This window comes from Bos grunniens, chromosome 17, assembly GCF_055505025.1.
Source record: "Bos grunniens cultivar Pamir isolate PY7600 chromosome 17, Bosgru_T2T1.0, whole genome shotgun sequence".
Classification (NCBI taxonomy): Eukaryota; Metazoa; Chordata; class Mammalia; order Artiodactyla; family Bovidae; genus Bos; species Bos grunniens.
The window spans coordinates 63,575,392-63,603,102 of record NC_141181.1 but is presented as its reverse complement, the minus strand read 5'-3'; the positions used below and the strand labels follow the sequence as shown (position 1 = coordinate 63,603,102).

Genomic DNA, 27,711 nt, shown 5'->3' with positions numbered 1-27,711 from the left:
AATGCCCTGCGTTTTTCAGCTCCCTTTGGGGATCCTAAGAGGACGACCGCGCCTGGAGGCGCTCCCCACAATCCTTTGCGGTGCTTCAAGGTGGCGGCACCCGTGGCACCATGAGCGATCTGGAGAGCAGCAGCAGCAGCAGCAGCGATGAAGAGGAGCTGGAACGGTGCCGCGAGGCAGCGTTGCCGGCTTGGGGCTTGGAGCAGCGCCCGAGGGGTCCAGAGAAGCCAGGAGTCGGTAGGGGACTATATTCGGGGGGTCTGGACGTAGAGCGTATGATCTTCCCCTCAGGCCTGAGAGGATGGACGGTGAAGAGGGTGTCACCGGGATTCGACTTCTTTCCCTGAGGAGGCTCCACGGCTTGGGTAGGGTTTAGAGTAGGATTTAGAGTCAAAATACGGACCAGGGCAGCGGGGCGGGTTGTTCATTATCCCTGTCAGGGAAACCAAGGCACCAGAGTATCTCTTGACTCTGCCTTCTTGGGTCCATCCTAACTGTTGCACCCTGGGCGGCCCGCCACTCATCGGAGATTACTGCGACAGCTGGATTCTTGCATCCAGCCTTTCTTCGGCTCCACTTTGCCAGCGAGCTGCGTCGCACACCTCCTTGACCGTGACTCCCTTTGCTGTTGTTCAGTCGCTCAGTCATGTCAGACTCTGCGACCCCATGGATTGCAGCACACCAGCCTTCCCCATTCTTCACTATCTTTCTTGTCCTTCACTGATTCCCTAGTGCCCTGGAAATAAATCCCAGACCCCTTAACATAAGGGCGCCCAATGGTGGGTAAAGTGCAGAGGACTTGTGAATATTAATGGGAAAAATATTTCATCTCACTTTCTCCAGTCTCTGAAATTTAGCCTGTCTTTCCATCATGCGTGTGAACAACCGCAGTAGTTTTGGCGATACCTGTTACTTTGTCTTAACAAAAGTCTCAGACTTTCAAATCCCATTAGTCTTTCAGATATATCAAAAATATTTTATTCACAATATGTTGGGAAAAAAATCGTTTCCACTCATCCCTGCTTTAAAATTAAAGTAATTTTGGACTTTCCTCGTGGTCCAGAGGTTAAGAATTCACCTGCCCGTGCAGAGCACACTGGTTTCATCCCTGGTCCGGGGAGATCCCCCATGCCACAGGACAACTAAGTCCTGAGCGTTAAAACCACAGAGCTGGTAAGCTCTGGAGTCGGTGCTCTGCAACAAGAGAAGCCGGTTTCTGCAATGAGAAACCGGAGCACAGAAACCAGAGAGTAGCCCCCAGTTGCTTTAACTAGATAAAGCCCTCAGGCAGCAACGGAAACCCAGCGCAGCCAGAAATAAATTAATTAATTTTTTTAAAATTACAGTAATTTTTAGGCCCATCAGTAGATTTTAATACATTAATGAAGAAGCATATGTATTAAAGTATCCCAAATTTTGCTTTTTACTCTTAATGATAACTGAATTTCACTATCACTGGTTTTCTTTGTAATCCTATGTGTTGTATTTTTTGCATCTAAAAGATTATTCTGAGAAGGATCCAGGCTGCCAGAGCAGGCCATGGCAAAGCAAGGTTAACTCCTGCTTTTGTTTTAAAGGACTCATAAGCCCTAGGGACTTCCCTGGTGATCCAGTGGCTAAGACTCCGTGCTCCCAGTGCAGGGGGCCTTTGTTGGATCCCTGGTCAGGGTATTAGACTGCATGTTGCAGCTAAGAAGTTCATAGGCCGCAGCTAAGGATCCAGAGTGCCGAAACTAAGACCCGGCAGAGCTGAGTAAATAAATAATTTCTGTAAAAGTTAAAATAATAAATAAATAAAAGGATTTACAAACCCTTTGGTAATCAATTCCCAGCCTTTGGTAATCAGTTCCCAGCTTGCTTTCCTGCCACACGTTCCACAGCTAGGCTCCAGACCATACTATGTCCTCTCATCTGTGGTCACCATAACTCTGCCATTTTCTTTTTATTTTCTGTGTGCAGAAATGCCTTTCCATCTCCACCACTCACTCAGTTCATTTCAGTTCAGTCACTCAGTCACGTCCAGCTCTTTGCAACCCCCTAGACTAGAGCATGTCTGGCTTCCGTGTCCATCACCAACTCCCGAAACCTACTCAAACTCATGTCCATCACGTCGGTGATGCCATCCAGCTGTCTTATCCTCTGTCGTCCCCTTCTCCTCCTGCCGTCAATCTTTCCCAGCATCAGGGTCTTTTCCAATGAGTTGCTTCTTTCAATCAGGTGGCCAAAGTATTGGAGTTTCAGCTTCAGCATCAGTCCTTCCAGTGAATATTCAGAACTGATCTCCTTTAGGATGAACTGGTTGGAATTCCATGCAGTCCAAGGGACTCTCGAGAGTCTTCTCCAACACCACACTTCAGAAGCATCACTTCGTTGGCGCTCAGCTTTCTTTATAGTCCAATTCTCACATCCATACATGACTACTGGAAAAACCATAGCTTTGACTAGACGGACCTTTGTTGGCAAAGTAATGTCTCTGCTTTTTAATATGCTGTCTAGGTTGGTCATAGCTTTTCTTCCAAGGAGCATGCGTCTTTTAATTTCATGGCCGCAGTCACCATCTGCAGTGATTTTGGAGCCCCCAAAAGTAAAGTCCTGCCACCACTCACTAGCAGGAAGAATTTGGGCGGGGTACTTAAGTCTCATTGTATTTAAATTTCCTCATCTGTAATGTGGGGTTAAGGATAGTACCCACCGTTGTAAGGAGTGGAGATGATGTATCTGCAGTGCTTGGCACACATTAAAGGCCCAGTAAAGAGCAGTTATGTGGTTGGTCTCTCGTCATGGACACATTTCCCCTTCCTGTCTGGCTCCCATTTATCCTTTAATACAGCTGAGACACCATCTCTTCAGGAGGACTGGGTTACATGCCTTCTCTCCACGATCGTCATACTTTATGTGATTCCCTTCATATATAATGCTTTCCTTTCTTCTACAATTGCTTCTTTACTTATCCTGCCTTTTTTCCTTTCACCCCTCCAACCCCAGTACCTAGAGTCAACTGTGGCTCATACTTGCTCCACAAATTTATTGAGTGAGAGGTTGCATGATGTGAACTTCACAAGGGCTGGTGTCTGTTCACCATGGTATCCCCAGGGCCTATACCTTGCTCAGCAAAATGATTTTTAAATGAATGAACTTGCCGGAAAGGGGCCTCTAAGGGGTGAGGAAGCTGAGACCCTAGCAAGACTCCCCGTCCAGTGATCAGCATAACTGAGCCCCCTTCGTTTCTCTCTTCCAGAGCACTTAGCACACAGCTAAGCACACAGTGGGCACTCAATAAATGCTGGAATCAAAGTACACTTAGACGTGCTCATTCAGCATGGTGATGAAGAGGGGCTGTGGAGCCAGACAGCCTGGATCCTCATCCCAGTTCTTGTCGTTTGTTAGCTGTTTGGCTAAGCTATTTAACAGGCTTCCCCAGGGAGGCATGGGTTTGATCCCTGGGTCAGGAAGATCCCCTGGAGAAGGAAATGGCAACATTCTTGCTTGGGAAAGCCCATGGACAGAGGAGCCTGGCAGGCTATAGTCCATGGGGTTGCAGTCAGTCAGTCATGACTTAGCACTGAACAACAACAAGCTATTTTACATCTCCTTGCCTCAGTTTCCTCTTCTGTAAATGGGGGATGGTGACTGCTCCACCTCCACCCCCACCCCCATTAGCCCCATCAGGTTTTTGGAAAGATTCAACAAGTTATAGGCGTAAATGACATAAAATAGTGCCCAGCACACAACAGATGGTGTAGTTGTTTCCTCTGTAAATACCTCAGTGTTCATTATTTCCACAGATGCTACAAATGCTAAGTTGCCAGCCAACCAGCCAAGCCTCAGGTACTGTGCACTTTGTATTCAGATTTCATCTTTTCATTCATTGATGTTGGCCCCTGCCACCTGCCCCCTCAACACACACACCCCATGTACTCCCTGCTATACCTGGTATGTCAGGGTGAGCAAGACACATGTCTTCCCCACCCTCTCGGGGGCAGCCTCTGAGCTGGCAGGAGGTGAGGTCCTTGTGTATGTGTTGCAGGCACAAGGTAGATGAGCATGAACAAGACGGCAACGAGCTTCAGACCACCCCCGAATTCCGAGCCCACGTAGCCAAGAAACTGGGAGCCCTGCTGGACAGGTAACAAACACCTACGTTCTCTTTTCCTGCCCTCATTCATTCATTCCAGGAGTCACGGCCCCCGAGGCCTGGGAGCTCAGCAGATGTCAGTTGGCACCGTGGTAAGCACAAGGTATCACCCTGCCATGCAGGGCTTGTCGTCATCCTTGTCCTCCAGCTGTGGGAGAAGGCTCCCATCTGTGAGAAGAAGCATGTGCCTGCAGTCACGGAGGAGGGAGCAGAGTGGGCTCAACTCCAGGGCCCTGCTCTTAACTGCTGTGCTCTCCTGCTGCCCCCAGAGGAAGAGGGGACCCCGAGATGCAAGAGCTTATTCCCACCACAAGAGGGCAAGGCACCAGCAGAATTCCTGTTTCTTGAGTGCTTACTGTATGACAGGTGCTGCGAGAATATAACCTGTGAAGATCCAGGTTGGCAGGACTTGCCTGGTGGTCCAGTGGCTAAGACTCCACGATCCCAGTGCAGGAGGCCCAGGTTCAGTCCCTGGTCAGGGAACTAGCTCCCACATGCCACAACTGAAGAAAAAATCACGTGTGTCACAAGTAAGATCTAGCGCAGCCAAAGAAATACTTTAAAAAAAAAAGATCCAGATCAGCATTCCTAAAGTAGGTGCCCAGGAACTCGAGTCCAGAGTGTGGCTCTGGGCACCAGGGTTCCAGCGGCAAAGAGGAGGTGGAGAAATGCTGTACTCTGCATACCCACCGTGCCTTGGGAAGTTAATTAATTTATCTTTATAATTTTATTTATTTACTTTTGGCCGTGCTGGGTCTTCATTGCTGTGCAGGCTTTTCTCTAAGTACACAGGCTTCTCATTGCAGTGGCTTCTCTTGTTATAGAGCAGGGGCTCTAGAGCATGTGGGCTCAGTAGTTGTGGCTCCCAGGCTCTAGAGCGCAGGCTCAGTAGTTCTGTTAGTTGGCTTAGTGGGCTTAGTTGCTCTGCGGCATGTGGAATCTTCCTGGATCAGGGATCGAATTCATGTCTCCTGCATTGGCAGGCGGATTCTTTACCACTGAGCCAGCAGGGAAGCCCTGCCCTGGGAGATTTAGATGCTTGGTAGTGTCTTCAAGGCTCTGAGAAGTCCTACAGTAGAGAGTCCTGCATAAATTTGTGTAGTCCGGCATCTTCCAAGCATGTTTGGCCACAGTGCCTCTGTTCCGCGGATGACCAGTGGCGTGGCATGGGACTCGGTCCCGGGCAGGCTGGGCTAGATCCATTCTCACTTGACAAAGCCCAAGCAGATTTTGAAAGGGAGACTCAGGATGTTTGGGCCATAGTCCTTCAATGTGAAGTAACCATCAAAAAGGACAGATGAGCCCTCCCAAAGTGCACAGCTGCTGCTAATCCAGACAGAACTTTGGGCCAGCCCTCAGCAGCCTGCACCCCCATGGCCTTAGTGCCAGTCCCCAATCTGGGAATGTGCTTAACGTGTTTAGGAAGGTCAGTTGGGCATCTCAGTCCGAGGGAGTGCTTTTTCTCAGTGACCGTTCGGCTTCAGGGTAACCAGGGCCACCTGGCATTGCAGTGACCCGTGACGAGCGCTTCCCAGGTGGAAATCCACCGGGTGTTGGTCACCCACCATCAGGATAGGTCCTGCAGCGTTCTGTGTTTATTCCTCTCCAAAGAAATGACTTAGCACAGCTATCCTGAGCCAGTATCTTGTGTTTTAAGGGCTTCCCAGGTGGTGCTAGCAGTAAAGACCCTGCCTGCCAGTGCAGAAGACATAAGAGATGTGAGTTCGATTGGGAAGATCCCCTGGAGAAGGAAATGGCAACCAACTCCAGTATTCTTGCCTGGGGAATCCCATGGACAGAGGAGCCTGATGGGCTATAGTCCATAGGGTTGCACAGAGTCAGACACGACTGAATCAATGTAGCACGCACAGAGAAATGATACCCCAGTTGGTCCCTTGGCACCATGGACATGGTTTGTCCATGGTGGCAACATGGCTTGGCACCATGGTTGTGTGGGGCTGTACTGAGCGCTGTAGGAGGGTTAGCAGCATACTTCGCCTCTACCCACGAGATCCTAGTAACATTGCTCCACTAGCCGTGACAACCAGCTGTGTCTCCAGACATCACCTGATGTCCCTGCTGACTGACACTGAACCACCAGGTTAGATACCCGGCTCAGGGTCAGGACCCTGTTGGCATCATTTCTGTTCCCTCTCCCCAGACCGTGTCCCATGCAGGATGAGGCCTCTGGCACCTACACAAGGCAGTTAGGAGAAGCGCCCAGCACATCGTTCTGTTTGCTGCAAGGGCGTTGCTGAGAGCGTTGGTCTCCAGTTGGGAGGTGACTGCCTCGCTAGCACTCCCCGAGACCTGCTTCCTGGTCTCGGCAGTTCTCCCCTCTTTGTCTGTGCTAGAGAAAGGGGTCCTGTGGAGCTCATTGCTTATCTTTTCTTTTCGGCTGTGCCAGGTCCTCATTGCTTTGCTCAGGCTCTCTAGTTGTGGCGAGCGGGGGCTCGTCTTTATTGAGGTACGAGGGGTTCTCACTGCGGTGGCTTCACTGGTTGGGATCACAGGCTCTAGGCTCACGGGCTTCAGTGGTTGTGGCACGTGGGCTCAGTAGTTGCAGTTCGCAGGCCCTAAAGCACAGGCTCAGTGGTCGTGGCTCACGGGTTTAGTTGCCCCATGACGTGTGGGATCTGCCCGGACCAGGGATTGAACCTGCATTGGTAGGCTTGGTCTTTACCACTGAGCCACCAGGAAACTCTACTGATTGCTTATCTTACAGCAGTAATCATCTTCATCATCGTTATAGCTGGCATTTACTGGCTCACAGCCGGGCTCCATCCTCAGGGATTAGAATTCACTTTCTCATTTGAACCTTGTAACAGCTCTAGGAGGCCGGGAGTCTCATCACTCCCAGTGTTCAGAGGGGTAACACAGGTTCAGAGAGATGGAGTTCCTTGTTAGTAAGTGACAAAAATCAGAACTCAAAACCCAGGTCTGAAGTCTGAGAAAGGTCAGTGGATTGTAACAAAGTCAGTTTCTCAGCTGTGATCATGGATGTTAGTTACACACAGTGTTACCCGAGGGAGAAACCAGGTGGGGAATACATGGGGTCTCCCCATATTATTTCTTGGCACTGAGTGTCAATATATATTAACTCAAGCTTTTTAAATATTTAAAAAAAAAAAAAAAGCAGGTCTGCCTGTTATAGGAGCTGAACCTCTGAAACGTTCTTTTCCTCAACTGGTCATATTTCCCTTTTCGTGCTTGCTGCCAGGAAGTTCAGAACCAAATGTGTGCCCTCTGTCTAGCAAGTCTCTCGGGCTTCCTGGCCACACTTCCGGCTCTTTCTGTCCCTCTTGCTCTCATTTTCTCTTTGCCTTATTTGAAGTTGCATTCTGTTATACTATGAGTATCTTCAAAACTTCTTCAGCACTTTGTGGGATAAAGTAGGGTTTGAACCAGTGAGTCACCATCGTTTGAGCTGACAGGGGCTCTTCACCACATTATGGCTGTGACCAGGCATGTTCCCATCAGCTGGGGGCCCTCTGCATCCATGAGTAGCATTGCATTACTCTATCCCCTCCACTTAGCAACAACAAAAAGAAGTTTTAATTAAAAAGAATATTTGTTGTTGTTACCCAAAATCTCATCCTAAATCCACTGTCTCTTCCTGTAGCTCCATTACCATTTCAGAAATCGTGAAGGAGCCAAGAAAGGCCGAGGTGCAGCAAGGCGCCCTGGAGGATGACGGTGAGCAGCTCAACTATTGATAACAGCGTTCCTTTATTAAGCCCCCGCCTGTGAGTCTGGAGCTACGAAATGCCCTTTTGGCATATTATCTTCCTTCATGCCTGCAGGCCCTGTCCGAGGCAGATGTTATGGTGACCGTGTTCACAGGGGGACCCATGAGGGGAGCTGGGGCCAGGAATGTGGCCACTGGCCCGAGGTGACCCTGAGCAGGAGCGCCTGCTGCACCCCACAGCCTCTCGCACACAAGTCTCTGTCCCCTGCCTGACTCACTGACCACTCTGCAAGCTGCCATAGGCAGGTAGCTCAGCTGCTGAGTCCCAGAAGCCTCGGGAGACTTGCTGGCTTGACTTGGTGGCCGGCAACCCCTCAAGCACCCAGTCCCCTCGCTGCAGCAGAAGGAAGCATGCTGCCTCTCATCCTGTGAGGCACCACTCTCTATTAGACAGGAGCGATGCCCTCTGGACCAGGGGCTCCGTGAGGGCAGAGATGGGGCAGCTTCGGCACTTGGGGGCCCCTGGCTGTGCTGACTCTGTCCCCATGGGTTGCAGGCTTCCGCCTTTTCTTCACGTCCATCCCTGGAGGCCCCGAGAAGGAAGCTGCTCCCCAGCCCTGCCGGAAACGGTTGCCTTCCAGCTCCAGGTGAGATGACGCGTCCTTTCCTCAGGTTCCCTCATTTTGGCCAGATCCCCCCCACTTCCACCCACAGATAGCCACATGGACCCCAGTCAGGCCTGGGCCCAGGAGGAGTCCCACCAGGTAGCTGGAGACATAGTAGCTCAGTGGGAGCGGGAGAGTTTCCACTGGGGGCTAGATGTTGACTGCTCTCGGAGCACCTATCTCGTGCCTGACACACACTCCTGGGACATCCCTGTGAAGCCTGGGCTCTGTTAAGATCCCCACTTGATAGGTGAAGACCCTGAGGGTTGGAGAGGTTAAGTCACGAAACGAGGTCACACAGCCTGGAAGGAGAGAAGCCTGTGTGGGAACCCAGGTCTGCCCCCCAGCCAAGCCTGAGTTCTCCACATACCGCCGTCTCTCCCTGGCCTCCGTCTGGTGGCCTGGCCTGGGGCAGGCGCGGCGCCTTTGAGGCCCAGTCCCGAGTCCCACTAACACTCCCCCCACCCTCCCCGGCAGCAGCGATGATGGCGACGAGGAGTTACGGCGCTGCCGGGAGGCGGCTGTGTCCGCTTCTGACATTCTCCAGGAGTCCGCCATCCATGGCCATGTCTCCGTGGAGAAAAAGAAGAAACGGAAGTTGAAAAAGAAAGCCAAGAAGGAGGACAGTGCTGACGTGGCCGCTACCGCCACCAGCAAGGCCGCAGTCGGGAGGCAGGAAAAGGAGTCTGCCCAGCTCAACGGAGACCAGGCGCCCCCTGGGACCAAAAAGAAGAAACGGAAGAAAAAGACAAAGAAGGCCAGTGAGGCCTCCCCGTCCCCGCCAACAAAGAGCGCTGCTGCCGTTCCCTCGAACTGAGCCCAGCGTGCGGGCCGGGAGCCCACCAGCTCAGGCTTCCCACAGGGACTAGCCTGTCTGAGCCCTGAGTCCCTCTCCAATGTAAGAACTTGGCTGGCGAGTCCAGGCTCTGCCCGTGACTGGGGCCAGCCCAGGCGTAGGGGCCGAGAAGTGGTCATAGGGTGAGCGGGGCCTGCCCTCCTGTGCTCCCCCTGAGGCCTGTGGTACCAGAACATTCTGTGACCCCAGGAAGAAGGAGATTCCCAGTCACTGAGGGCTGAAGGCCAAGTAGTCGAGCTCCCGCCGCCTCAGTCTGGTGCAGGAGACGACCTGAAGGAGACAAGGTGGGGTGGGCCCCCGAGGCCCCAGAGCCCCTTGTGTGTCTCCCTCCACACAGGCTTCATAAAACACTGTCTAGAAAAGAGAGAGATCTACTCTGCCCCCACACCCGGTTTTCCAGAATTTTGTCTCCACAATGTGAATATGCCATGTGTGATCGTGTCTCTGAGCCAGCCAGATTATGGAAAATGTCGAGGGAACAGAAATGTAACAAGAGATCTGGGTGCTGCCCCTGATCCCAAGTCAGTGCTGAGCTTGATGAGCATCATGCAGGTGGGGTCCTCCTGCCTACACCCCAGGAAGTGTTCCCACACCCCAGCTTCAAGACTGCAGGGAGTGTCACAGCACTCGTGGCCTGGGACTCCTGGACCCACGTGTCCTGCAAGAAGGAGCAGAAGTTCATGGTGAAGGAGGCATTCCAGCTCGGTGGCCTGGCCGCGGAGATTCGGTGGAGCCAGGAAGACAGAGGTGGGATGTGAGAGTGTGTGTGCCGGCCCCGCCCCTCCTCAGGCCCCGAGCCCCCTTCCGCCTGCCCACCCCACCTATACAACAAGCAAGATATTGGACACGATCCGTGTTTACTTTACTAAAAGTTAAATAAATGTACAGGCTCGCTCTCAGCTGACTGCAGGCTGCGCTGATGCTAGTTCTCTCCTTGCCCTGTCCTCAATCCAGGATGGAGGTGGTCTACGAGGGCCGGCTTATCTGCAGCAGCCCCCCCCCCCACCCGGGAGATGAGGTCATGTGAGCCCTGGGCTGACATGGCTGCCTTATCACTCAGGACCTCAGCCTCCTCGGCGGTTGGGGGGGCGGGCTGGGAACCCTCCCCTCAGCTAGCTGGCCCTAGCTCCCAGGTGCAACCCCTCCACTGATCTTGCCTCTCTTCTCCCTCTGGGCCCCTCAGCTCTGCTTCCCCGGCCTTGCTGCTTTCTGAGCTCAGCAGCTTCACTCCCGAAGCCGGGAAGGGTGTTCCGCCCCACAGCCTCGACTTGGCACCAGGCTCTCACCAGGGGCAGGGATGACGCCTAGGCCTGCAGGGGTGGGGGGCTTTCCAGTAGATGCAGGATGCCAGGCTGGCCTCAGAAGGTGTGGTGCTCAGGGGGGACAAAATGTCGAAGAAAACCAGAGGTCACGGGCTGGGGAGAAGTTTGGCTTCGGTGGAAGAAAGCTGGAGAGGCCTGCGTTTCCCCAGGCCCCAGCCCAGAGGAGCCACTCAGGTGAGGCTTAGGAGAGTGGGGACAGGTAGGTCTAAAGGGGCATGCGGTTAATAGCAAGGGGGCTAGGTGGAATGGCCTGATTGGGGCATAGGTGACAGAGTTGGGGCCACATTGACCTATGACCTCTGCCAGCTACACGGGCTGCTGTCCTGAGAAGTGTGGCTGGCAGTTCCCTGCTGGATGCAAGGGCTCCCAGCCTCGGGGTGGTTGTGTTCCAAGCGACAGGATTTACCCTGGGCAGCAGGGACAGTCCCTCCCCGTGACCCACCAGGAACAGGCTCTGCTCTCCAGCTCTCCACTGTCCCCACTTGAGCACTGAAGCAACCCTCCTCTGAAGGCCCCGTTTCTGAAGCTGGCAGGATGGGGATGGGGACTGAGGCGCAGTTTTCCAGGGATGAGCAGCTGCCCGGTGAGCAGTAAAGGTTTGCAGGCTCAGATGTCCTGGTCACCCGTCCAGCAGACTGTGGAGGCTCCAGGGTCCCTGGGAGGCCATGGTTACTGGGAAGAAGAGGCCATCTGCGTGGAGATGAAGGTCTCGATGACACTGTGGTTGGATGGCAGCAGGTGGCTGTGGCCATTGGTGGAGTCGGAGCTCTGGTACAACACCAGGCTGCTGGAGGATACTGCGGAGGCAGAGGAGGCAGCTGGTGCCCGCCACGCTGGTCCCGACCCCATGCCCCACCACCACCGTCCCTGAGGGTGTTTGGGATGGGAAAGTAGCACCCCTGCACCTCCTGAGTCTCAGCAGGTTAGAACCCCAAGGTCACACCTCAGCTCTCAGGCCTTATTAACCCAGCCCGGCTCCAGGGCCTCCAGGGTGTGGCCCCCACAGCCCCAGCACAGTTCAGCGAGCACGTCAGAGGAGCCCTGGTGAACCAGCGTCGTGGTTAGTTTTCATGCCTCAGCTTTGCCTTTTAGTACCCAGTCATGATCCAAAGCCCAGTCCAGAGATCGCTGTGTATTTTGCAGTTGTGGTTAACACCTACGTAAGTTGGTGTTAAGTAGTAGAGATTTCCCTTGACAGTGTGGGTGGGCCTCATCCAATCAGTCGAAGCCTTTTGCCCAAAAGCTGAGGCTTCCCAGAGAAGGAGACTGCAGCAGGGCCTCCTGCCCTGCAGCTTTCAGACTTACAGACCCCACGGTTGTATGAACCAATTTCTTAAATACGCACGTGTGTGTGTGTGTATCCCTATTGGTTCTGCATCTCAGGAGAACCCTGACTGATTCACATGGTTAATGAATGGACGTGGAGTTTGGACCTGGGTCTGGGTCCTGGCCCCACCACCTCCAAGTCCCTCTCCTCCTCGGGTGCTTTCTCCTCTGGAAAACAGGGGTGCTGCTGCCCACCTCATGGGTCGAGCACAGAGCCTGGACCGCGGAGCCCTCAGGGACTGTCCCTGCAGCCTCCAGGGCTGGATGGAGGACCCCAAGACTCAGACTTAGCAAGCAGCCGGGTCTCAGAGCCCAGCAGCCTGACTCCACAGCGCCTGCTCGTCACTGTGGTGTTGCGGGCTGCAGACTTGGGTTCTCAGGGAACGAAAATGCAGGGTTTGGGTGGCACATGGTGGGCTCTGTGGTCGCTACCGGGGAACGTGAGTCCTGACTCCCCAGGAGAAGCCAGAAAGGTGTGAAAGCTCTTAATTTTTTAACTGTTGGCAACAGATTCAAAAAACACCAAACGCGGAGCCAGAGGAGCACATCCACGAGTCATCTCCGGCGCCTCCAGCAAGCCCTTCCCACACCTTCTATTCCGCCCTACTTCAGGTTATCTTCTTCCTCCACCGAGTTAATGGATGTTCCGGTGAGACAGGCCCGCTTCCTGTGGCTTCACACCCCTCTCGTCTCACTTCAGGAGAGCACCCGTGCCCCCTCGCATGTCCACCCCTCCCCGCCACCTCCCTCAGCTGTGGGGACAGCGAGAAGGGGTGGGGTGGGGCAAGGGGGCTCACCGGTGGGGCTGGCGCTGAGCCGATGGCTGGGCTGCAGCTGCTGGATGCCAGCAGGGTCCTGGCCGGGGATGTGGATGGTGGTGGCCTGAGACACCGGCGTGTGAAGCCCGGACTCGCTGGAGGCCTCAGCATCTGAGGTGAAGACCTGGCGGAAGAGCAGCTCCTGAGCCGTCCTAGACGGGGGCTGGGGCAGGGCCCATGGAGGGGCGGGGCCTTACCTGCTTGGTGGGCGTGAGGCTGGCCAGGGCGCTCAAGTTGGTGGTGTCGGTGATGAGCATGGTCTGCGGAAGCAGGCCCGTGTGGGTGTACTGGGCCACCTCAGGCTTGTGACTGTAGAGGGCTGGCCAGGAGGGAGGAAAAAGGAGGGTACAGACATGGCACCTGGGTCCGGCTGGGCTCCTCCCATGAGGGGCCTCAAGGCAGAGGCGTGGGCCTGGTGAGCCCCGCAGTGGGGCAATGGTCGGGGACTCAGGGCTGATTTCTAAAACCTGGGAGCTCCAGGTAGAAGAGATGGGTGCTGCCCCCAACCGCAGGGGCCTGCTCTGCCTGTCTTGTGGGAAGGAGCCTGGGGGAGGCGGGGAGCCCACTCCTGCCGTCACCTGGAGAGCGCAGGTGTGGAAGGGACCCAGAGGTGCAGGTGCTGATGGGGTACTCAGTACGGGCCCTGGATGGAAGGGTCAGTGCCCTGGTGAGGGGGGCGCATCTTATCCCCCACCTCCAGGGCCCCTCTCCACAGCGTAACCCAGCATTCCATCTGCAGTCCCAGCCCCCCCAAAACACACATACACCAGCAGAAAAGCGACACAAATCACGTATGGTCACGTGGACTCAGATGAAAACACAGCCACCCACATACACACATAAATGGTGGCCGCCACACACACAGACGTTCAGGTCCACAATTCCCTCATCCAAGAATCCAAGTTCCAGAAAGGTCTGAAAACCAACAGGTGTTCATCAGGTTGGTACTAGAGCTTGTCTGGTGGCAAAGTCGGTCCTGAGCCTATTAACCCTGCTTCGTGGAATTCTCCCTTTGGCTGCAGAAACCATGGTGTTTGATGAAAGGGTGTCGGACCAAGCCTTGCTGAGAGTGTTGTACGTCCTCATGGTGTATGCACCATATCACCTTTCTAAAAGCTGAGGGGTACACATGGCCCCAAGGGCACATGTGGGTGTGTACACACGACCACATGGATTCACACATTGAAATGTATTCAGCCCATGGACGTGCATCTGAGCACCCCCAGAGCCCCCATCACAGAAGCACTCACACTTCTGTGAGTATCAGACACACACACAGACCACAGCATCTGCCACACCGCCCCTTCCCCTGGGTTCCCACCACCCCACCCCCCAGCAGGGGGCCAAGGGGTGCTCACCGTGGGGGCTCTGCAGCTGGGCCATGGTGGCCATGAAGGGGCTCTGGGCCACGTGGCTTTGCACAGAGGGCATGAGTGGCTGCTGATAGGAAGGGTGCAGCGGCTGCGAGAACTGGACAGGCTGCAGGGTGGTCAGGCTGCTGCCCATGCTGTTGATGACCGGCACACTCTGTGCCTGCGTGGAGGCCAGGCCTGAAGTGGTGGGAGGGGCAGGGGTCGGCCAGGCCTCCGGCTACCTCCGTGGTGTCCCCAGGCCCAGCCCGGACCCCCAGGGGCACCAGCCCTCCCTCCTAGAGCCCGTGGCTTGGAGGAGGGGACGAGGTAATCCGGAAACAGCCTTGCACTGCATTAAGGCCCAGGCAAGTGACTCCCCCTCTCTGAGCTGCCAGCTTACTATAAGGGCAGGGAGTGTGTCAAAGAGGGTTCCTTGGTGCCCTGGGGTTCTACAGCAGCGCAGAGGCCTTGGGGCTTAACTCTGTACCTCTTCCCCAGCAACTCCCTGTCTGTCATATATTGAGCTTCTGCATAATAGTTCTGTGAATAAACTCTTTCTGAACTTTAAGAAAAAAAAACTAAAACCTAGAAAACGTCAGTCCCCCTTACACTGCTCTGTTTTCCTGTAGCTGTTTCACCATCTTAGGTATTGTGTAACTTGTGTATTATGTTTATCGTCTGCCTCCCCCACTTAGGTGACTGAGTTCTGGGGCTCTTTGGTTCACTTGTGTATCCCTGGTGGAGCATGGCGCAGGCACTCAATAAATCTATGAATGAATGAGTCCCAGTGGCTCTCCCCATTCCTGGATTCAGCGGGAGACCCCATGAGGCCCTCACTCAGATGGCCCCCTTCCAGCCCCACCAGCTTACCAATGACCAGTGTGGAGGCTCCTGTGTTGGTGAACGTGGGGCCCAGGGAGGCAGGCTCTCCAGGCCCAATGGCCATGACCCCGGGAAGTGAGGCCATGATGAGGTTCTGGGGCTGCTGGCTGAGGCCTGGAGATGTCTGCTCCAAACTGTGCAGTGCTGTCAGGGTGCTGACCGGGGGCAGGGGGCCCCCAGTGGCCGAGACCTTGGAGGGGAAGCCAGACTGAGTCAGGGTGGGGCCCCACCCTGCCTCCCCGGGTACTGCCCCAGAATCTCCCAGCTGAGGGGAGATGGGGGAGGGTGGGGGGGACACTCACCAGCTTGGCCTCTGTGCTCAGCAGACTGTGACTGGGCTCCAGGCCGGTGGGAGACACTTGATGCAGGGGTGCAGACACCGTCACCAAGGGACCGCCGCTGCTTGAGGGCACTTCTGCCCCCTCACTGGTGGCAGGCTGTCCATAGCGCACGCCTGGAGTGGGAGCAGTGTCCAGCGTCAGCGCCCCAGTTTCCTGCCTGTGCCCACGGCCCCCAACACCCCAAATTGTATTGGCTTGCTCAGGCCACTCACACCATCTTTCTCTATGCAGCCAGCAGATTTTGCTGGAGTATCCACTTCCTGCCAGGCCCTGTGCTGGCTGCTTGTTCCACCCCTTGAACACAAGCTTTGTGTTTTATCAGCTCTGTGGCCCCCCACTGCCCAGGGCTACACCGGACATGCAGTCAGTGCTCAATGAAAGACAACAGAGCCAAACTGAACTAGGCTAATGAAATTAAACCGCAGCAAACTTGAATAGAATGAATTGGAATTAGGTAAATGAAACTGATCAAGCTGAATCAAACCCGAAATGAACTGAGATTGAGTTGAATTGGATCAAATCGAATTGGATTGAAATTGAACTCTACGATACGAGATTAACTGAATTTCCTTGAAATACATTTAGTTAAACTGATCAGTTGGGGATGGGATTGGACAAAACTGTATGAAATTTAAATGAAACTCAGATTATAGTGAGTTGAACTGGATTGAGTTGAACTGAGCTGAAAGGGATTAAGTTGGCTTGATCGAGGATGAATTGCAGTAACCGAAATCCAGTGAGGTCGGAGTGAATGCGGTGGACAGAAGAGAGGGCAGTGGGTGGAGCTGAGTGGTCAGAGGAGAGGAGAGGGGTGGGGTGGATAGGGTGCGAATGGAGCTGGAGCCATAATGAGGTGCTAAGTGGTTTACCCCATATTCCCTTTGCCCACTGCCCAGTCCCCCTGCCCACATGGCACTCACCGTGGACCTTACTGGGGGAAAGGGCAGGCGGGGGCAGACCAGGGGAGCTGTGGGCGGGCAGCACAGGGCTGGGACCTGGCCCCGGCGGCGGCCCGCTGTACGTGTCCATGGCCAGCTTGTGCCGAAAGGCTTCTTCCTTGCGGCGATTGGCAAACCAGTTGTAGACACGCACCTCTGTGACGAGGTTGGAGCCCAGTCCCTGGGCCTGCGACGGTGACACCCCCCTCTGGATGCACTCCGCCCTGGAGAGACAGGTTCTGTGAGCCTGGGGGAGGTACTGAGAAGCAGGGCTCTCTACCCGAGAGTCCACTGAAGCTGACAGACCTGGCTTCTGAGCCCAGTCTGCTCTGCGATCTTGAGCAAATGGCTTAGCCTCTCTTAAGTCTCTTCATACAGAGGGAGCACAGTAAGCGGAGGGTGAGTGAGATGAGCAGCCCCACTCAGGCGCTTGGGTAGGCAGGGTAGCAGTTCCTAACCGTTTTGGCACCAGGGACCAGTTTCATGGAAGACAATTTTTTCATGGGCTGGGGTGCGGGGAATGGTTTTTGGGGTGATTCAAATGCATTACATTTATTGTGCACTCTGTTTCTGTTGGGGCTTCCCTCTGCCTGCAGTGCAGGAGACCCAGGTTCGATCCCTGGCTCAGGAAGGGAATGGCTACCCATTCCAGTGTTCTTTCCTGGAGAATTCCATGGACAGAGGAACCTGGCAGGCTACAGTCCATGGGGTCACAAAAAGTCGGACACTACTGAGTGACTAACACTTGTTTCTATTATTATTACATCAGCTCCATATCGCGTCATCAGGCATTAGATTTGGAGGTTGGGGACCCCTGGGTAGGGGGTGGGTGCCAGAAACAGAGCTAGGTTTCAGGCCCTGTATGGGAGCTGAGAACTCCTGGGCCAACAGCTGCTGCTGCTGCTGCTGCTAAGTCGCTTCAGTCGTGTCCGACTCTGTGCGACCCCATAGACGGCAGCCCACCAGGCTCCCCCATCCCTGGGATTCTCCAGGCAAGAACATTGGAGTGGATTGGGGGGCCTCCCTCAGGATCCAGAGCCCTCCTTGCCTTCCCCAGCCCAGACCCAGCCCAGACCCAGCCAGCCCTGCCGACCGCCAACCATTCTACCTGTTGCACTCCTCCACCAGCGCCTCCCGCTCCTCCTTGCTGGGGTTCTTCTGCCTCTCATAGGCCTGGAACAGGATCTGCTGGGAGGCTGGGCCCCATTTGAATCGGTTTCTGCGCCCCTTCTTGGTCGGCAGCTCATCTCCCGCAGGCTCTTCAATCAGCCCACCCTGGCCTGCATGGGTGAATTCTGCGGGCACAGAGAGCTGTGAGCAGGACACTGGCCAGCCCACCTTCCCGCATCAGCCTGAGCATGCCTCTGCTTCTTTCTCATTCTCAGGGTGCTGAGCCAGAGGAGCTTGCAGCTCGAACCCAGAAATTGCCTAATCCAGTGATGACAAACACACAGCACACGTCACCCCTTGCCTAACCTGTGTCCAAGGCAGACATCACTAATCAACCCCTGCACACTCTTCTATTGGGCCGAGATATAATCTCACAGTCCTCAATATAAGGCTCCAGGTAGGCATCACCTTTTATTCACATTGGACACATATGCCATCCCATTTTACAGAAGATGTAACTGAGGCTCAGGGAGGTGAAATATTTTTCCAGGGCCACACAGTAGAGCAGAAACCTGAACTTGTATCTCCTGAGTAGATTCAAGAGTTATTTTCAACATTCTAGCCTTGAAAATCAAGCCTGAAGTACAAGTATTAGCCAGTAGAGAAGATACCCAGCCACTTTCTCAGCTGATTCTTTGGTAGGAGGCCAGTTAATGGCACTTCCAAATAACAGAACAGCTAGCTGCCCTTCAAACAGCAGAGGAAATATAGATGTGTGTATATATATATCTATATATATATAGTGTATGGCTCATGTATGCACGGGGGTCATCCCTGGTGGCTCAGGATTCACCATATTCTTGCCGGGGAAGCCCCATGGACAGAGGAGCCTGGAGGGCTACAGTCCATGGGGTGGCAAAAGTCAGACATGACCAAGTGACTAAATAGCAGCAGTGTTTGCATATAATACCTCTGGAAGGATCTGTATGAGACTAGGAATGCCCGTGGCTGCTTTAGGAGAAGACTCCTAATTTTTATTGTAAAATCTTTCTTCTGTTTTATTAAAACTAAGTATGAGTATTGCCTTAAAAACAAACCTGGATAATTATAAAAGAAACATCAAAACCCATCTTTTTTACACTTAGGCTCAAAAGTGTGGAAGTGCACTTGGGATTCTATAGGGTACGAAGCTCAGGTGGTAAAACTCACCATGCCCTGAATGAGAACATGCCTAACTCTCCCCAGGTTTGCAGTGGAGGTGTTCCCTGAGCATACACCTCGCCTCTGAGCCTTCGTTGCTGCTGTTCCTTCTGCCTGAAACTCCCTTCCCTGCATCTTCAGGGGTCGAAATTCAACTGACACTTCAAGACTTAGTCGAGAGGTCATATTCCTCGTGTGATCACTCCTGATGCCCCTGCCTCCGTGAGGAAGAGGAGCTGCTTCTCTGCAAGCTCAACACTTGGAAACGTTCCCTGTGGTGCCCTGTGCTGGGCCTGGAACATGGTGCGTGCTCCAGAAACGCTGGCTCTTGTTGGTGTTATCACATTTTAATTCTCATCTCACCGAATCATGCGGATTTGTCCTCTGGCTTCCCCTCTGCACAGGACGCTCTTAGAAGGCAGGGACCCAGTTCATCCATCTCTCGATGCCCAGGATCAACCCTCTTTCCCTCCACCAGAGCGCCTCCCACAGAACAGGTGATACACGCTGGTTGAATTCCCCTCCCCCCCCCCACTACCACCCGCTCCTCGACTTTGTCCATCTGCCTATCCAAGGAATGGGGAGGGGGCGAGACTTCCAGCCCCCGCCCTCGAGCTGCAGGGAGTCCCAGGCCCTGCCGGGAAGACGGGCTGCTGTCGGTCATTACTTACGCTGGGCCACCTCTCGCTGCTTGCGGACGTACCAGGTGTACAGGGCGGCTCGCTTCTGCGTCTTCATGGGCGTGCCCTTGTTGAGGTGCTGGGACAGGTGGGACTGGTTGAGGCCGGTGGTGTCGACCACCTCCCGCTGCGGGATGTTGTGTTGCTGCAGGTAGGACTTGACCATCTTGGCCACACGCCACGGGTCCTCCCTGGGGGAAGGACCGTCTGCTGAGCCAGGGGTGGGTGCTGGGAGCCCTGTCCACCCGGGAGGCGGGGATGGTGGATGGAGGCAGGTGTGGAGCCTAGGGGCCTGTGGCCTGACTCAGGGACGGGGAGGTATGGGCACTCATGTCAGGACACAAGGACATGGGGGCAGAGATTCACAGACACACACACACGTGGCAGACGTGCAGACAGGCCCCAACCAGCCCTGCACACACAGGAACAGATGAAGGTTTAGAAACACACAGTGATACACGGACACACATGTAGACTTAAACAGGCTCACCCTGGAAGCTACACAGGCCCATGGGGAGGATCCTCCGTTAAAGACCCCTCCTCATTCTACCTAGAAATGTTATTTGTGACTGTGTCTTATCCACTGAGAGACTGTACACACCTGGAGGGCAGGAACTGTCTGGTTCTCAGCACCCAACATAGGCCTGACATAGAGTATGCCCTTGGTGACTGCATGAATGAATGACTGTACGTATATATGGATGGATGGATGCATGCATGGATAGGTAATGTGATGGCCAATGGATTGATGGTGGGTGGTGGGTGAGAGGATGGATGGATAAATGGGTTGGTTGATGGGCAGATGGTAGATAAATGGACGGATAGGTGGGTGTATGGATGGACAGATGGTAGGGTAGACGGGTGGATAAGTGGATAAAAGCATGGATGGATGGATCGATAGGTAATGGGATGAACAATGGATTGATGGTGGGTGGCGGGTGAGAGGACGGCTGATGGATAAAGCAATGTGATGGTTGATGGGTAGATGGTAGATGGATGGATGAACAGGTGGTGAGGTAGGTGGATGGATGAGCAGTTGAAAGCATGGATGGATGGATGTGTGGATGGATAGGTGGGTAGGCGGGTGGATGTACAGATGAGAGTGACCTGCTGGAAGAAAAAAGTTGGATCTGTCAAGAAGGCGAGAAACATGATTCTCCCACTTGACAGCCAGGGTCACTGAGGCTCAAAGCACTGTGTCACATGTATCTCTTGCCCAGGGTCATGGGGTCAGCCCAGCAGAGTCCCGCCCCAGCTCAAGGGATTTAGTTCTAAGTTGGCTCATCTGATAAAAATTACATAGCGTCAAAATGCCTCCTGAAAGTCTGCACTTAACCCTAGACGATGGCGCGGCCAGTCTCCACACAGCCCTGAGGCGGATGGCTAGTTTTTCAACAGAGTCCCAGGGTTATGGGCTGGCATCCCAAGAACTTCTTGTAAGAAAAAATGTACGTAGTTCTGTCACTGGAGGGATTCAAGGGACCTGAGGCCACTGTTGCTCAGCCTCCTGCCCTCAGCTCACCGTGGGGAACAGAAAGGGTCAGGCTGCCTGTACCAAATAAGTCCTTCCCTCTCCCTCTCCTGCTGTGTCTCAGCCTTCCTCTCTTCCCTTCATCCTCTCCTGAGCTTCTGCTACATCACGTGGCAGATGCAGCTGTGCTGAGAGAGGCAGAACTGGGATTTGAACCCAGGTCTGTGCAATCCTAAGCCTGTGTTCCCACCGCCTCTTTGCAGCTATTTGCTTTCAGAAATCGGAGGCTTCCAATACTGGCATGTGTGACAAACGGCGTGTTGCTGCATCACATGTCGCAGCCAAAGATTGGATACAACCTGAACGTCCAGCAAAAGGATGCTGATCAACCAGATTGCAGCGCCTCCCTCCAACCCCCTGAGAAAGCTCTGCACAAGCCCAGCTGGAACAGTTCGTCTGGTACATCTGCTGTGTGGGGCCTTCCCTAATGGCCCAGTGGTAAAGGGTCCACCTGCCAACACAGCAGACACAGGTTCCAGCCCTGGTCCTGGAAGGGCCCACATGCCTCAGGGCAACCGAGCCCATCTGCCACAACTGCTGAGCCTGTGCTCTAGAGCCCGGGAGCCACAACTCCCAAGCCCAGGTGCCCAACTACTGATGACCACATGCCCTAGAGCCCGTGCTCCCCAAGAGAAGCCACCACTATAAGAAGCCCACACACTGCAGCTAGAGACTAGCCCCTACTCGCTGCAACTAGAGAAAAGCCACACAGCCACAAAAGCCCAGCACAGTCAAAAAAGAAACAAATAAAATTATATATTAAAAAATAAAATTTAAAGTGGGACAGGGTCTTTCCTGGTGGCCCAGGGGTTAAGACTCTGTGCTCCCTAGGCAGGGGGCCGGGGTCAGGGGACTAGACCCTATATGCTTCTGCTAAGAGCCCGCCCGAGGCAACAAAGCTCTTGCATGCCGCAATGAAGACTTGGTACAGCCAAATTAAAAAAAATTTTTTTTAATTGGGATAAAACATGTCTACATATTTGCTTGTGTTCACATAAAATACCGGAAGGATACAGAAAGAACTGAAGACACTGATTGAATGCTAGGGATGGGGCGGGGTGGGGGCTTTTCTCTGTTACTCTTCTGCGCTTTGTAAATTAAATGATACAGGATCATGTGTCATATATATCAATATCATATATTGATAATATACTACATAGATCATGTTTAAAACTGAATTGTGAAAAAAAAATCTAAAAGCAAATTAACCTCGCTCCCAGCACTCTAAAGCCCACCCCACAGTGCCTTCCCCCCCGGGCCTTCTCTTTCCTCCAAGAACCAGTCTTGCCTGCCCCACTCTGAGACCCAAGGGCACAGAGACCTTCATCCTCATTGGCCCTCTGACTTCCTCCTTTTTTATCAGCAGGTCGCATAGAGGGAGGGAGGAAGGGAAGATAGGGACAGATGTAGTTAAAACAGTCAGCAGTCAGTAGCTGATTGGCAGCCGGGAGAATGCATGTTTTTGGGTATTCACAGGGAGCCAGGCACTGTGCTAAGGGCTGGTCATTTAAATCTTAACCCTGGAAGCTAGGTGCTACTTGTCGACTCATCTCACAGGTGAGAAAACTGAAGCTCAGAAAGGTGTGTGCTTGTCCAAGGGGACCTCACTGGGGCTCAGGACTATTTCACTCTGCCTGTACCCCTGACATCTCCCTGAGCCCTGTCTCCCTGCTTTCAGGGGCCCTTAGAAGCCTCTCCTCCCTGCCACCACCCCCCTCCACCAGCTCCCCAGATGCCAGTCAGTCCTGGGAGGGAAGGGCAGGACAAAGTCCAGCCTTGTGCTCCACGGCAAACATGTTTATCTGATTCTGGGGCTGGGCTGCCCATGGCCTCCCTCCTCCCCCAACTGCAGTCATCCCTCTCCTGAGAGAGAGGTCCTTCTTCCCTCCGTCTCTTCTCCAGAGAGAAGGAGCCCAGTCTTCCTTCAGCAGCGCCTCTCCGGGCTCAAATTAAAGATCTGCTCTCTCCCTATCCATCTGACCCCGTGTGTCTCTGTCTGTCTGTCACTGTTTCACACACACTCTCTTTCTGTCTCTTTGTCTCTGTTTTCTGCTTTCTCCACCTCCACAACACACAGACACACACACACACACACAGAGTCTCCAAGAACAGGGCTCTTTTCAGGACATTTTCCCCAAGGCAGAATTAAGAGGCCAGGTCTCCAGGCATCTCCTGCTTTCACGCTAATGGGTTTGAGTTAAGCCAATCCCCAGTTCGAATCCCACCTCTGTGACCTCACGCCTGTCATGTACACGCCTCTCATCCGCCCTGTAACAGGATGATGGTTCCACGTCTGCCTCCCAGTTGTCTATTGGGAGAACTGGATGAGTTTCTAGCAGGGGTGAAATGCTGAGGTCAGGGCCAGGCACACAGTAAGAGCTCAGTAAGTGGAACGATATTGTTACCACCACCACCTCCATCATCACCACCTGCAACTTAGTCCTGGGGCCTCCCAGCCCCACAGCAGAGGGAAGAAGGCTCAGGAATGGTGGATATCTGCCCATATCTCCCTCCTCCCACCTCCTGCCGGTTCTGGAGTCCCTCAGAGGTTTGAGACTTTGGGCCTCTTGCTTACAGGCCCATGGGATTTTGGTGGGTCCAAGGTTGCAGAGCTGGGAGACCAGCCTGAAGAGCCATTTACCTAGAGGGGAGCCGAGTTCTCAGCGTGAACCCCAGTTCTACCACTCACCCTCCAGGTGGCTCTCGGAAGTTGCTTAACTTCCATGTTCCTCAGTTTCCTCAACCATGATAGGGGGCTAATAATATTTCATAGGTTATCAGGAGGAGAAGATGAGTTTCATGCATTTGTAAGCCCTTCATAAACCCTAGGGGACTTCCCAGGTGGCTCAGTGGTAGGGAATCTGCCTGCCAATGCTGGAGATGCAGGATTGATCCCTGCATCGGGAAGATCCTCTGGATGAAGAAATGGCAACCCACTCCAGTATTCTTGCCTGGGAAATCCCATGGACAGAGGAGGCTGGCAAGCTACAGCCCATAGGATCTCAGAGTCGGACACGACTTAGTGACTGAGCACGCACGCACGCGTCAGCCCTAGAGCACTGCATGGAAATCAGTCAATGGTTAACAGTGAGACTGCTGGAGGAGGGTAAAGAGGGAGATGAACGTGTCAAAGAAAGGCATGTGACCTCAGGGTGCTGTGTCAAGTGTGGAGGACCTGGGTCCAAGTCCTGGCCTTCCTGCTTTGTAAGGCTACCTCGGGCAGGTCACTTTGCCTCTCTGAGCCGTAGTTTGCTCATCTGTAAAATGGGACCATTGATAATAGCAGTTGTTTGTTGCACTTACATGCCGTTTAACCCTGTGGGTAAGCATTATGATCAACTCTGCCTTGCAGAGAACACTGGGGCTCAGAAAACTAAAACTGCCTGCCCCAGCCAAGCTGGGGATCAAGTCCAGGCAGGCTGGCCTCTGTCGGGGTGTCAGATTGTCCCACCTCAGCCCCTGTCTTCCTGCGTCTCCGGGCCTTGGTACTGCCCAATGGAGAGGACCAGAGACCCTCGAGTTTGAGCGGCTCAGGGATAGGAGGACCTAGGAGGACACTCAGGAAGGAGCCCTGGGGACAAGCTCCTCCCTTGGCCATAGCAGCAGATGTCCCCAAAGCTCAGAGAAACCTACTTGTCACTCATTTATTCATGAATGTCAGCTACCAGGCTGGAGATCAGGGGTCTGAGTGGTGAACACAGATCTGGAAGAGCTTCGGTAGTCATGGCCCGAGACAGAAAACAGACAAATAAGATGATCATAAGTAATGATACATTTCAGGAGAAAGTCAGCGAAAATAGAGGAAGAGAGTGATGATGCTGGAACCTTCCTTTAGATGGGGTGATCAGGGAGGGCCTCACTGACAAGGTGATATTGGAGCAAAAAGGGGAAGGAATTGGTCATGGGAAGATCTGGAAAGAAGGGTCCAGGGAGAAGGTACAGCACGTGCAAAGGTCCTGAGGTGGGAATCAGTGAAGTCAGTGTAATGTAAGTGGAGGAAAGTGGTGGCGGGGAGAGAGGTACCTGAGAAAGAGGTCAGGGAACCAGGGCAGGGAGTGTGAATTTTACTCATTGTCCTGGTCAGGGAAACCAAGGCAGGATGAGAAGAGACATGTCCAAGTTAACTCTAAGTCACACCTGGCTTCCTGGGAAAGTCCTACCCTTTCGCCATCCTTTCCAGCCTCAACTTCCCCCACCACCCAGGGCTGTCACAGGGGTCCCCCACCCCTCTTCAGCCTATGTCCTGAGGCTCAAGGCCCCACTTTCCCCCCTCGGGGTGTTTTCAGATCCCTTTTGTTACCTGAACAATAAGTAACCCAGGTAGTTAGTTATAAACTCCGCAGGAACAAGGAGCTGGTTGATAATTTATAGCAACATCTCAAATTTAAATGGAAAGTAAATAGCATGCTGTTAGCATTAAAGAAAACCCAATCGGGGCGGGAGGCAAGCACTCTAGCTTCCTCGCAGCTTGGGGCACCTCGCTCTCTCCCCAGCCCCTTCTCCCAGCTACATGTCAGCCCCAGGCCCCTCCTGGCTCCTCCGCTCCACTCTGCTTCTCCAGGTCTCTCTCTCCATCTCCCGAGACTCACCCCCAACCCCCGTCTCTTCCTTCTTGTCTCCTCTCTCTCCCTCCGCCTCCAGGTCTCTGCTGGTTCCCAGGGAGCACTTTGACCCCTGCGTGCTGTGGATCAAGCCTTCCTGTCCACCCATCATCCTGCTGGAGGGGCTACTGGTCAAGAGGCCCCACCCAGCCAGGTAAGGCCTTTGGTACCCCCCCTGCCCCCTACTCCCCGCTGAAAGCCCCCAGGCCCATCTGGGGCCCTGAGCAGTTCTGGCCCAGCCCCACCCTGTCCAGGTTGCCCTCTCCCTGGGTCTGGTGATGCCTGACTCTATGCCCCTCCCCTGCAGCCCAGCAGGGCCCTTTGCCCTCCTCCTCCTGCCAAGTCAGGGGGCCCTGGCTGCTCCCCTGCCCCCTCCCCGGCCCTCAGAAGGCCTGGCAGGCCCTGAGGGCTCCCTGAGGGATGGATCCCGCCCTCCCCCACCCCAGGCTGGGATCCAGACCTTGGACAGAAAAGAGATAGTCTTTAGGAACTCTTCCTCAGCAACCCACCTCCCCCCGACCCCATCATCCCTAGCTGCCGCCAGCTCCGACCCCAGTCCCAAGAGAGGGGCATGGAGCCCCAGCTGGGCATCCTTAGTCCAGCTCCTTCCCCTCTCTGAGCCCCAGTTTCCTTTCGTCATCCTTCTCTGTATGTAGCTTCCTCCAGAGTTCATCTCAACATTGCCCGAAATGACGCCGGTGAAACCTCAGCCGGGCACCCCTCCCCGGACTGTTAGGAGGGAGGTTACAGAGCCTTGGAGGGGTGCTGTCCCTGCAGCCCCCAGGCTTCCCTTCCTTCACCTCCAACCTCCCCCAACCTCCCCCACCCCCACCTGGGGGGAAGTCAGAAATGGCTCAGGCCTCCCCAGGCCACCAGCCCTACAAGTTAATGATCACAGGCCTTATCAGAGCCTTTCGCCATTTATAAATTTATAAAACAAAAGAGAAATAATAAAGCCCATGGGTAATTAGTAACCAACTCAGCTCTGCTGAGGAGAGGGGAGCAGAGAGCTCAGACCCACCCCGTCCTCCAGGAGATGGGGAGAGCCAGCCGGTGGGTTGGGGGTACAGAGCAGGGAGGCTTCTAGCGATACCCGCTGGTGATGGGGGGCCTGAGGCTGTGCTGGAAAGGGGAGTAGCTCCCCTCCTGAGGCTCCATTTCCCACAGGTAAGAAAGACCTGGGTTCTCCGGGCTGAAAGCTCGAGTTCTGCGGAGGCAAAGGGGGCCCCCCAAAACCCTAGCCAGGGGTGTGCCCTGATGTTTAGCTGGGAAGTTAGGACTGGGGGACTAGAAATGTGCCTGGTAGCTAAAAATTCCCACCACCACCCCTTCCCCAGTTCTCTCCCCGGGTACTCAAATTGTGGATTCTCTGCTCTGTTCCCATCTTGGGGTTCCCCTGCGGGCATGCCCCACTTCCCAAGCTCTGGGCTGGAAGCCTTGGCTCATGGGGACAGGACCCTGCAGAGGGCCGGATCGGGTGCTGGAGACTGCAACCTCCAAGCCAGAACCCCCCTCCCACCACCTCCAAACTCTAACGGGCCCTGTCCCCGTCGCAACAACCAGGCTACAGCCCATGGGACTCTGGACTGGGAAGGGCGGGCAGGAGCCGAGGGTGGGTCCCTGTCTCAGGGCTCCTTGGGAGCGGGGGACAAGGGAGGGGTCCTTACTGCAGCAGGGTCTCCACCACGGCCTTCTGGTGAGCCGCCTCTTCTGGGCTGAGGCTCTCCAGCTCCTTGAGGATGGGCGGCGTGAAGTCGTCCCCATCATCGTCCGTCTCGTCCTCTGAGCCCCTGGTCTCCCCCAGCCCATTGGGCAGCTCGGCCAGCTCCCCTCGGCTGCCGCCACTGCCGCAGGACTCCCCCTTGTCCAGGGGGCCATCTCCAGCCAGCAGGTAGGGACCCGGCTCACCCAGTGCCTGGATTAGCGCCTCTTTGCTCAGGCCTGACTCGAGCAGGGCCGCCAGGAGCTCCGTCTGCAGCTGGCTCAGTTTAGAAACCATGGCTCCACTAGCGCCGGGCCACGCGGCCAGGGGCCACCAGGCCGGCCGCCTCCCCCGACCGCGTGGGCTGGCTCCGTGCTGGCCGGCCCGCAGGCAGGCCCCAGCCAGGCTCCTTGCACCCGCTGCCCCCCCCAAACCCCACTAGCCAAGCCCTGTGGGCACCCCCAACCCCCAACCCTGGCCCCAGTGGCCAGTGAATCAGGGCCCCTGCCCGCTCTGTTTACATTGGAGCTGGGGAAATTCTCCAAGGTTCATATTTATCCGTGT

General features: G+C 54.5%; 2 protein-coding genes across 3 annotated transcripts; one reads left to right on the top strand and one right to left on the bottom strand.

Moving 5' to 3' along the window:
- Positions 1–63: 63 nt before the first annotated feature.
- On the top strand, positions 64–10,248 carry C17H12orf43 (chromosome 17 C12orf43 homolog). Of its 2 annotated transcripts, none has more exons than XM_086348321.1 (6): positions 64–237; positions 3,786–3,828; positions 4,028–4,126; positions 7,758–7,831; positions 8,380–8,470; positions 8,969–10,248. In XM_086348321.1, the coding sequence occupies exons 1-6, from the start codon at positions 111–113 to the stop codon at positions 9,303–9,305; spliced, it is 771 nt and encodes a 256-aa protein (XP_086204447.1). In that variant the 5' UTR covers positions 64–110; the 3' UTR covers positions 9,306–10,248. The 2 variants fall into 2 exon arrangements, with proteins under 2 accessions (XP_086204447.1, XP_086204446.1); XM_086348320.1 differs by having other exon boundaries at positions 8,966–10,248.
- Positions 10,185–27,711, bottom strand: HNF1A (HNF1 homeobox A). Its single transcript, XM_086348319.1, has 10 exons — positions 27,113–27,711; positions 19,305–19,504; positions 17,432–17,618; positions 16,306–16,547; positions 15,347–15,498; positions 15,033–15,234; positions 14,169–14,360; positions 13,008–13,129; positions 12,790–12,934; positions 10,185–11,463 (listed from the first exon to the last, which is right to left on the bottom strand). Exons 1-10 carry the CDS (start codon positions 27,442–27,444, stop codon positions 11,336–11,338), a joined length of 1,902 nt encoding a protein of 633 aa, XP_086204445.1. The 5' UTR covers positions 27,445–27,711; the 3' UTR covers positions 10,185–11,335.

Bases quoted from the DNA above. Each gene is read 5' to 3' on its own strand.
- C17H12orf43 (XM_086348320.1), top strand. From the start codon at position 111: ATGAGCGATCTGGAGAGCAGCAGCAGCAGCAGCAGCGATGAAGAGGAG. The intron at 238-3,785 runs GTAGGGGACTAT...TTATTTCCACAG, and splicing joins TCCAGAGAAGCCAGGAGTCG to ATGCTACAAATGCTAAGTTG. The intron at 3,829-4,027 runs GTACTGTGCACT...TATGTGTTGCAG, and splicing joins GCCAACCAGCCAAGCCTCAG to GCACAAGGTAGATGAGCATG.
- HNF1A (XM_086348319.1), bottom strand. From the start codon at position 27,444: ATGGTTTCTAAACTGAGCCAGCTGCAGACGGAGCTCCTGGCGGCCCTG. The intron at 12,935-13,007 runs GTAAGGCCCCGC...CTCTTCCGCCAG, and splicing joins GCCTCACGCCCACCAAGCAG to GTCTTCACCTCAGATGCTGA. The intron at 11,464-12,789 runs GTGAGCCCCCTT...CTGCCTCCGCAG, and splicing joins GCTCAGCGCCAGCCCCACCG to TATCCTCCAGCAGCCTGGTG.